We start from the raw sequence: 11,228 nt of genomic DNA, 5'->3' as shown, positions 1-11,228 counted from the left end.
GCGTGGGGGTTCAGGGGCCAGCCGCTCAACAAAGTAGACCCAGTGGGGGGGTAAAGAGGCCGGCCCACCGATCAGTGGGCTCCGATCGCGGGCCAAACCCCATCGGAGACCCCCCACCCGGTGAAGGAGCGCTTTTCCCCGCCCCACAGGCTGTCCCCTGACCCTTCGCGCAGAGTTCCCGCCGGCAGCGACCAGGGGTAAATGGTGCCGGTGGGACTCTGCTTTTTCCGCGCGACGGCTTGGCTGATCTGGGCCGGAGAATCGGCGTCCCCGCTGCAGACAGCGGCCCGTGACCGGCGCTGCGCCAAACACGCCGGCGCAAATGGCGTCAATTCTCCGCACCTCAGAGAATCTCGTGCCGGCGTCGGGGTGGCGTGGTGCGGTTGAACGATTCTCCGGCCCGGCGCGGGGCTCGAGAATCGCGCCCAGGGCATTTGCCCTCTTAATTCAGGCTCAGTTGAAGTGTTGGAGAATATGGGGTTGATGGGCCCGACTTCAGAGCAACGTGGTCACTTCTTATCGAAGGACTGTCTGGGGTGCCAAATGTTGCATCTGTAAAACCTCCGATACTTTCGACCAGTTCACTTACTCAAAGGTTTACCTCGGTGACTTTTAATATTGCGAACAAACCACAAACACAAATTTAAGTTCAACAATATTTATTTAACATATAACTCACCCGTAAATTACCCACAAAATATTTCTAGAGGTACCCAAGATCAGTGTATACTACCCGCAAAGATGGCTTGATAGGGCTATGGATTTGATCACTGCGTTCATCTGGTCCGTAATCACAAAGGTGGTTCCCGCTGGCAGTATCTTCCTTCCTTCTCTGGTGTGGTCAGCTCCCCTTTCGAATCTTCGCTGCTGAGGGGTTCGGTGTGTCTATTTTTATACCCCTTGGTTACGCGCCCTTTTCCCAGTTCCTGTGGCCTTTTGCCAATGGGGTATTGAGAGAGGATTTCAGTGTCCAATGATCCAATTGATGCCTGATAGACTCCATTATTTGCATGTACGTATTTACCAAATAAGGTGACGAAAGGACCTCTACGCGCCCGAGAGTCTGGCCCAGCCTGGGCGTGGAACAATAGATTGGTGCATATCAATCAGATCGATCATCTCTAGATGGCCGATTGACAGGGCAGGTCCAGACATGTCTTGGCAGCCTGTCTGACCTTAAGTGTATTCAAAGTTGGCCAGGTCGAATTCCAATGAGGCTTTGCGCTGGAGTGACGATGGCTTGTTTTAAAGTGCCCAATTCTTTCATTTAAAATGGCCAACTTTACTCGGGCCTAAAAGCTAGGCCCTGGTAGGTCACCACAATATCTAACATAATGTGAAGCCAGATTAATATAAGTATATCATAGGAAACAAATTTTATTTTTTATTTTACATATTTGTACATAACATTTCCAGATAACATTTCTGAATCCAATTGACTGAAATTATATTAACACACTTTAAAATGGTTGAGTCAGGTAATCAACATTTACAAAATGTTGAAAACTTATTCAAGTGACCTAATCACCAATAGCTACAACTTCACTACAAGGCAGGCATGTATTCTTTGACTTTAATAGCACCTTTAAATAAAGTTTATTTGTTTAAAACTACAATCTGTGAAGAATAAAAAGAGGTCCATGGTAAAATACTGTTTAACTAAAATCCAAAGCATCAGAAGTTAGCTTCGCTTAACTACTTTATATATCTTCCAATCCTGCACATTTCTCAGTTTTACTAGAATTGCATATCAGTTACCAACATTTTACTGAAATGCCCGATACAACTCAGTGACAAATGTAATCATATTAAAATAAATTATAAAAGAAGCATAGGCCAATCACTGGACATAAAGCTTCAAACAGTACCAATGACTAACACTGATTTTCTTCAAGTGCACCATCTTGAGCGTCAGCATTTTACAACGACAGAAGCAAAGTAAAATCTAGCTTTTTTTTAAAAATTCCTCTCCAGTTCTCGGGGCTTGCTGGAGGCATCTCAGTTTCACTTGGCTGTTGTTTTCTCTGCCATGTGCTTCTGCTGACTCTCAGCGTGTCTGGAGAAAGAAGAGAAGTCAAAAATCGCCCCAAGCACATTTTGGGAACCTTGACCATTTTGAAATTTTACAAGAAATGTTTTAACTGAGTTCAAAGGTTTTACATTTGTATCTAGGCCGAGGGAGTTGAGTATTTAATAATGGCAGGCACACCACTCTGTAGCACGCATGCTGCATTTTGGCAGTCTGCTGACCAGACAACAGCAGAAATCCATTGGACTCGTTGGGTGGGATTTACCGTGCCTCCCGCACGGCGTATTCCGCGGCAGCCGGGGCAGCCCACCATTGGCTGGCGATGGAAGGTTCAGGCCCTCCCCCACGTATACTCCCTGTGTATACTCCCCCACGGCCAGGAAAGCTGGCATGGGTTCACCATCGGTGGGACCACAAGATCCCTCCGACGGGAACAGCCAAACAAATTCTGGCCATTGTATTCAATTCAGAAAATAGGGAGTTAAGTTTCTCATGGGCTCCATCCACAGGAACCAATAACTGGTTTAACCGGCTATTCTGCTTGCCAATCCTTGCACAAGGAGTAGATTAGAAGTCAAACGACCAACAAATTAGTCAGCTACATATAAAACAATGTGGATGCAAACATTTTGATAACAGTCGGGAAGATCTGATTAAGTGGAGTTTAAACTTTAAACATGCTCTGCACTGAAATCTTAATGTTCCATTCATAAAGTGGATGTTCCTTTTATATACCTGAATTTGTAATGCATTTGCATAAGATAAAGAGCAGCACAGCATAAATCTATGATTAACAAGATAGACAAAATGCACAAATATGATGTTGCAAGGAGGAGAGAACATGATAAGAAACAGGAAAATTGTTGGCACTCTCTTGATCTAGCAGACAAATCCATACCAACATTCCCGGGCGGAAGTCTAGCTGGGCATCAAAGTGATGTCAAATTGTGCACAAAACTATTTTAAGGATTAATGGTCTACTTAGGTCTAATCAAATGCCAATAAAAAAGATTTCAAAAAAATAGTTAGTTCTAATTGAGGGGGCAAAGAAATACAGCTAGTCAGCCGTACCTCGGAGTGTATAGAGGAGCAGAGAGAAGGCTGGCAGCTCATTTAAGTCCGTATTTAAAAAGACAAAACCTGTGTGTTGGATCTAGCGATGATCACAGAACAAAGCCAGGGTCACATGCAGCTTTGGCTAGTTGGAACCTCATCAGATAACACAATTACATGCGGCTGGTTGGTGTGAGAGATCAGAGGTCCCCAGTACGAAGGTAGCTAATCATTCAGGCAGGTGTTTACACAGTCCATGGATTTCTGTGGCCAGGGTCAGTTACAAGCCTAGTTTGTTGAATAGGTTTTGAGTGAGTTGTAAAACATTATCTTATACATTTCCCGGAAATCCATCTGCAAATTTTGGAAGAGTTCCAGATTTAAATAAAAAACTTTTATATTTAAACCTCCCACATCCTTTTTGTTTTTGTTTCAGTATACACAAATTAGCTTTGTAAAGAAGTCCCCTGCTGACCTTTCATGACAGAATAATAACAATTCCAGTTAGCCAAAGTATCACAGATTTTTAAGAGGGTGAAACGTTTCAGGGAAAATACATACGAATGCAATGAGTGAGCAAAAAGTCAAAAACTGCTAAATGGACCATTGGGGAAGTACAGAACTGTCCACTTGAAACTCCTTCAGGTCATTCCTGTTCAATCTCACACAAACCTGGTAAGGTCTTCTATGTCCACCAGCATGGCATCCTGTTCCATGTGCAGCTCATCCCTAATGAGTAGAAGCTGGACCAACTCTTCATTTAAGCCTGATTAATAAATATAAAATGTCAATTCATATCAGTGCCGTAATTCACCATATTCACCTCCACCCTATCTCCATTACGCAGTAACCCCACCTCCCCCTTTTTTGGACACCGAGGGTAATTTTATATGGCCAATCCACCTAATCTGCACATCTTTGGACTGTGGGAGGAAACCGGAGCACCCGGAGGAAACCCACGCAGACACAGAGAGAACGTGCAGGTGGTGCAGGCTCCGCACAGAGAGTGTCCCAAGCCGGAATCGAACCTGGGACTCTGGAGCTGTGAAACAACTGTGCTAACCACGCTGCCCAATAAATGTCCAGACAGATCATTTCATATATGAAAAGAAAAACAAGGGGCAAACAAAAATTTGGAATAATGAGTTCAGGACAGGAACATTATTAAACAAACTCCGATTTTAAAGCATCAATCATTCTTGGAATAATAATTTCACAAATTATTTTCTAGATCCTCCGGTAAAAGAACTAAAATATTTCAGCATCAAATACAATTTGAAACAAAGATTATAGAAAATGTAGAAGCAGTTAAGAAAATGTCTGTTTTTGTTTCTTATTTTAGGTTTCTATTTTTCCTAAACAAGAATAAAACTGAAAGCAATGACATGCACAATAAAGGACTTCCTACTGTTCCCAATAACGTAACCTCAGCTACAACTTCAAGGATCACTCCCAATGGCAACAGTTCGACAATTTCCCCATTATCTACATCAACCCTCAAGTCCAAGAGTGACATTTGGGAACCTTTTGTGCTGTAGATCTGTGCCGATTAAGACTCGGATGCTGATCATCCAAACCTCTGCAGTCCCCAGTCAAAGGAGACTTTGGGGGAGATTCTCCGAGCCCCGTGCCAGGCGGAGAATCGGCGCAACCGCGCCACGCGCCCCGATGCCGGCGCACGATTCTCCAGGAGTGTAGAAAATCAGCGCCATTTGCGCTGGCGCGTTACCGGCTGCGGGAATTGGAGGGACCACCGATTCTCCGGCCCGCATGGGCTGAGCGGCCGCGCCGATCACCCCTGGTCGCTGCCGGCGGGAACTCTGCGAGAACGCTCGGGGGGTGGGGGCTGTGGGGGGTAGGGGGACTCCTTCACCGGGGGGGGGGCCTCCGATGGGGTCTGGCCCGCGATCGGGGCCCACCGATGTTGGGTTGGGGCCAGCGCGCGTAAGAAGTTCCCAGCGCATGCGCAGAATGGCACTGCCCAACTGCACATGCGCAGGATTGAGCTGGCCCAACTGCGTATGCGCGGGTTGGCTTGCCGCCCATTTGGCTCCGCATAAGGAGGCTGGAGCAGTGTGAACCAGTCCAGTGCCATGCTGGCCCCCGATGGGGGTCAGAATAGGTCGTGCCCGGGTCCTGTTCGCGTTTCACGACGGTGCAAACACTTGGCCTCCATATCGGAGAATCACCCCCTTTAATCCTCTCAATCAGGGAGATATATAAACCTGGGTCCAGACTTGAAAGGAAAATAGCAACAGCAGTAGGCCATTTAGCCCCTTCAGCCCACTCCAGCAGTCAATGAGATAATGGCTGATCTGCAAGCTAAATCCATATCATAGGATCAAAAAAAAATTAACAGACGAAAAGAGGCTCATAGTGTCCAAGTTGGCTGACAAGTAGATATCCAACCTCATCCCACTTTTCCACCCTGTAGTTTTGTGGGCTATAGTATTTCAAATGCAATCATTTTCTTTTAAGTCATGAGGGTTTCTGCGTCCACCACCTTTTCAGGAAATGAGCACCAGATCTCTACCATCCTCTAGGTGAAAAACATTTGCCTTGAATCCCCCCAAAAATTCCTACCTCTTACCCTAAATCTATCCCCTTGGTTATGGACCCCTTAACCAAAACGAATAGCACCTTCTTATTCACTCCATCTGGACCCCTGATGTAATTGTATGAACTTCAATTAGGTCTCCCTTTAGTCTCCTATGTTCCAAAGAAAATAGCCCTGGCCTATTCAATTTTTCCTCATAGCCAAATGTCTCCAGTTCAATGTCATGCCCAGTAGATGCACGTCTTACCCATAACTTAAACACAGGCTGTATTCCATTTGGAATCTTCCAGAAATAACTTTCTTTTTAATTAAATGGACATTAACAGGTGGTCAAAGGTCAGATGGCTTAAGTCTCCGGAAGTTCCTAATTGAATAACCCCCTTGAATGGATGTAACAAGACAAAACCCATCTGTGGGATTTACACCGTCATTGTTTGTGGACTAACCTGAAACTCAAATTATATGGAGACTCCTGATTTGCTGGTTCTGAGTTTGATACTCAACCAAAGACAGCTGCAGAGGCCAATTTACCTTAAGTGGGTGTAAACAGACCCCTCCATCCATTCTCCATTGCATAGCCATGGCTTTGAGCGTTAAATCATTCTTGGTGGACAATGGAAGTATTAGATCTAGGTGACCACCTGATTAAAACGTTCTCCAGATAACAAATTTATTGCCCCAAGAATCAGGTAAAAACTGGTCAAACTGCGGAAAGTGCAGCAAAAATAAACCCAGCAGGTGCAGAAAGTCAGACAGAAGGTATGCCTTTTAGAACGCGAAAATGACTACTTCTTAAGAATCGCCTAGTCACTTACTTTCAAAGCCAGCCTGCACATTAACATGACCTCCTCATACGAAAACAAGTAACCAACTTTGTGACATGCACCTTTGAGGGAATCCTGCAACTACGATTCCAGCTAATGAAGCTACCTGGTTTACCCTTTCAGAGGGAAAGCATCTTCTATAATGGGCCCCAATAACTGCTTCTTCCTAAATTGTGAATTACAATTGTTCCTTTGCTTGTAATTTGTAAAAATGCATTATCTTCTTGAACTGCATATTTGCTGAGTGAGTGCGCTTGTGTGATAACGATGTAGCGTTTAGATTTTTGGGGTGATGTGTGAATAAATAATTCCCTTTATTTTAATTCAGATAATCTTGCTGTTGATTATTGATCACAGACTGAGGGACTTAGAACACACCCCTTTCACAAACATTCACTCCTGACCACTGACGCACAATGGTAGCAGTATGTGCCACCTACAAGATGCACTGCAGGAACTCACCAACACTCCTTAGGCAGCACCTTCCAAACCCATGACTGCTACCACCTATAAGGACACTTTGTAACACCACGACCTGGACGTTGCCTCAAAACCACTCAAGATACTGTCTTGGAAGTGTATCACTGTTACTTTACTGTCGCTGGGTCAAAATTCTGGAACCCCCTCCCTAACAGCACTGTGAATGTTCCTGTACTGCATGGACTTCAGTCATTCGAGAAAGCAGCTCACCACCACCTTTTTGAGGGATTGGCAATTGATGCTGGTTTAGCCAGCGATGCCCACCAGAAGATCCTAATGGCGTGAACAGCTGGAAGATCTTGCCCATGATCTAAATCCAAAAACGGAAGGCTGCGTGCTTTGGTGCAAGGGACTGGGGAATGTCATAATTTAGTTTTGACTTTCCCACAGAATGTAAATTGATAAATCCTATTAAGTTTGACCTTTAACATTTTGATTATGCGAAAGTTTAAAAAGTAATTAATATCCACAATACAGCAACAATACAAGAACAAATATATACCAAGAGATAAGCGAAGTTAATAGAATAAGGAAAACTAATCATTGTTTCTGCACAGGGAGTAAGTCTTGGGATAACATTACACTAGGGGGCAGTCTGACTTAATGAGCTGCAGACTATAAGACAGCCAAGAGTTCTGATCTAGAGTGTCTGGAGAAGCTCTTTGAAAGAGAAGCTGTTGCATGGCCATTATTTGATGTGGGCCAAAATCTAGACTGTAAACATGTGCATATTGTAATGATATGTAGAGTACCAATGTAGTAAAGGGTTAACATCTGAAACTATGTGTAAATGAAACACTAGATGGTGTTACTAATACTGTAGATAAGACAGCATCCCTAGGAATTCTGGGAGAACATGGAGAGCAGAGTGAGAATTGAATGTAGAGATATAGCACAAGGTCAAGTTATGGTGCAGCTTAATAGTTAGATAGAATATTGATTGCTGTATTACAGATTCAGTATCATTAGTTTAATATCTGTAACTCAGTAGAGTGTGCAAACTTAATTTAGTTTAGTAGTATAAAATAAATTTGTTTTGATTCAAACTTCTTATTTTTCTATTCTTTGTCAACACTACATACCTGGCTATCTTGGAGGAAAAAGTGAGGAATATAACACATATGGAGGGATTCATGTTGCAGGCAAAGACTATCAGATAATAAAGTGACACTCTGTGTTGCATGAGCTGTAGAAAGTCACTGCCAGTTAAAATCTTATCTATTATTGTTGTTACTCAGTTTACAAGTTTACACAGGAATCTGTGCTTTGGTAAGATTGTGCTGATCGAAGTTGAATTAATTCCCTGTTATAAACTGCTCAACCACCATGTGTGAAATCCAGTGTCATGATCAATTTGCTTGGAGCCAATCATCGAGGTTTACATTGTGATTACCTAAATTTGCCAACTAAGTGGCACAGAAGACTAATCACCTCTGTGACATGATGTTCCTGTACCACTCAAAGAAATGTTATTTCAACATTTGAAAAGATGAAATGGATCTTGATGTATGCCAAAAAACAATCGCACCACTTATGTGAATTTGATTCAATTCAAATTACTTCACTGCTTGTATATAGATAACAACCTTTTTTGTGCTCTGAAGCAACATTGAAGAAAATAATCTATATCGGTCTGGTGCATTCTAATTTGGATGTGTAAATCCAAAACAATTCTAAGATTGACAGCATTCATGTAAACTGTAATTTACTCCACTTTAACGAAATGATCGTTAATATGTTTTAGTATTCAATCTCCATCAGCTGTATCAATTAAACTTGGAAGCATCCATCAATCTAGTTTGTTCTCCCTTCTCATCACGATCTTGTTCCAGGTTAATCGAGTGCAACCACCTTGCATACAAAAAGGATACCATGTGCACATAAACCCAATCAGGGGATTTTAACTCTACTTGTATAGTGAGGGCCGATCAACTTATTTTATGCATGGGATGCAGATGTCATTGGTCCATCCCTAACTACCCTCGAATACAGTCGAGAGTCAGCCACATTTCTTTGTGTCACATGTGTCTCAGACCAGATGCAAATTTCCTTCTCTTAAGGACATTAATGTACTGGATGGGTTTTAATAGCAATTGATTGTTGTTTCATAGTCGCCATTACTGAGACTAGCTTTCAATTCTAGAGTTTTGGCAGGACTTGAACCAGTGTCCCAAGGCCATTAGCCTGGGCCTCACTTTACTAGCCCATGAACTTGTGAGGGGGCTGGTCAAGGTTGCAGACTTGTAGTGAGGGGGGGGTTGGGTTGTATTTTGGAGAAAGGGAGAGTTTGTGACGGGCTGGGGATCGATGGGGAGGGAAGGTTTGTGAGGGTCTGGAGGGGCTCAATATTTGGGGGGTGGGGGTGTGGCAGTAATAAAGGTTAGCGCAGGGCTCCACGAACTGTAAATCTGCCTCTGATGACCTCTCTTTTTTAATGCCTCTTTTAAATCAGTGCATCTTGATGTCTTATTGTATCCTGTGGCAAAGCATTTTGCATTGTAGCGGCCCTGTACGTGAAAAAGAATTCTTCGCCTATCCGCCATCATTTTTCTGGTGATAATCTCAAATCTATTATCAACCAATTTTTTTACCAATGGAAACCACTACTTAACCTTTCATTATTTGATTGCCTCTATTAGATCCTTCCTTCATGTGCTTTGCTCTTGTGAAAAAAAGCTCTCGGTTTTACAAGCCATTTTTCCTCACAAGACACTTGGGGCGCGATTCTCCCAAAACGGGAGAAATCGTAAAGCTGCCGTAAAACCCGGGCGGGTTTTACGGCAGCGCGCAACTTCCCGACCGGGGACCGATTCTGGTCCCCGGTCGGGGCTAGCAGCCCGACGCCGTAGGCTCCGGCAAGACGGGCTTAACGAAAATCGTTAAGCCCGCTTGCCGGAGTTAGCGCCGGCTGACGCGTCATATGACGTCAGCCGCGCATGCGCAGTTTGGAAGACTCCAACCCGCGCATGCGCGGGTGACGTCATCGCGTTTTTGCGCGAAACCCGCGCATGCGTGGGCCGGGTTGCCCCTCAGCCGCCCCGCGAATGGATACTGCGGGGCGGCGGAAGGACAAGTAGTGCGCGGGCATCGGGCCCGCGATCGGTGCCCATTGATCGCAGGCCCATGGCACCCTTGGCACGGCCGTGCCAATCGGTGCCATGGTTATTAATAGCGAGTTAGTCACGCCGTTTTTACGAACGGCAAGACCAGGTGTGTTTGCCGTTCGTAAAAACGGCGTAAAGGGCTGGGACTTCGGCCCATCTAACAGCTGAGAATCGCTGCCGGCCGTAAAAAAACGGCGGCAGCGATTCAGGGTCGGGACTTCGGCGGGGGGGGGGGGGGGGGGGATGGGGGGGGGGGGGGAGAATAGCGGGAGGGCAAGCAAAAATGTCGGGAAGGCCCTCCCGCTATTCTCCCACCCGTCGTGGGGGGCGGAGAATTTCGCCCCTGATTTCCCAGCAGTATTGCAGTGAAGCTAACAATGTAGTCTATCCAGGGCTTGATAGCCCTTCTATGATGGGTGTCGAGAACTAAATAGTCCATCCTAACTAATGATTTTCACAAATTCAATATTCCCCTCTTTTATACGGAAAGCCTCTCCACATGAAACTTAAAATTTCAAATTCCTTTTTACGCCTTTTTCTATCGGAATTCTTGTTATTAATGATCTGTACCTGTCGATCTCCATCCCTCTATGTTATGTATCAGAGTAATACCATCGGCTGGTGTAATGTCAGGTGCTATACACTGACGTCATTGGACCGGTTTGGGGGCTTTTGTGGCGTTCACCAGTGTACCCTGTTTGAGTAACATCTTGTAAATACGAACTCGATATGTGTCAGCTCTGACTCTTTGCAGCTACAACAAACAACACTCTACGTTTAGGAATCTTGATACTTTGGATTGCTTCGTCCCCAGAATTTACATTTCTTTGCAATGAACTGACCACACTTCCATCCTGGCTAAGTGCTTGTGCTTTTTTCCAATTTATCACAACCATCATCAGCAAACTGCAATATCATTCCTTTTCTGCCCATGTCCAAATGATTTAAATAAATAGAAACAAAAGACGCTAACATAGACAGTCACAGAACTACCATATACCTGACAACCCAAAAGAAAAGGAATTTATGCCCATGCCTTTTATGTCACTCAGTTATTCCTTTGTCATAAGTTCATATTTCCTTAATATCAATCTTAATAAGTTTCTTATGCAACACCTGACCAAGTCTCTTCTGACAAATCAAATATCCACCTACCATTTTCCCTTTCTACAATACGGTTT

At 44.2% G+C, this 11,228-nt stretch overlaps 1 protein-coding gene across 7 annotated transcripts in view; it reads right to left on the bottom strand.

Annotated features, from left to right (window-relative positions):
* Nucleotides 1-1,353: 1,353 nt before the first annotated feature.
* The window catches only part of schip1 (schwannomin interacting protein 1), a 1,017,794-nt gene continuing 1,007,919 nt past the window's right edge, over nt 1,354-11,228 (bottom strand). For all 7 annotated transcript variants that reach the window (XM_038817210.1, XM_038817212.1, XM_038817211.1 and 4 more), the window contains 2 exons: nt 3,755-3,848; nt 1,354-2,056 (listed from right to left, as the gene is read on the bottom strand). In XM_038817210.1, coding sequence (XP_038673138.1) covers nt 2,005-2,056; nt 3,755-3,848 — 146 coding nt within the window. In that variant the 3' untranslated portion in view covers nt 1,354-2,004. The remainder of the gene's footprint in view (nt 2,057-3,754; nt 3,849-11,228) is intronic.

This window comes from Scyliorhinus canicula, chromosome 13 (assembly GCF_902713615.1).
Source record: "Scyliorhinus canicula chromosome 13, sScyCan1.1, whole genome shotgun sequence".
NCBI classification, from domain to species: Eukaryota; Metazoa; Chordata; class Chondrichthyes; order Carcharhiniformes; family Scyliorhinidae; genus Scyliorhinus; species Scyliorhinus canicula.
The sequence above is the reverse complement of the archived record's forward strand: the minus strand, read 5'-3'. Positions and strand labels throughout refer to the sequence as shown.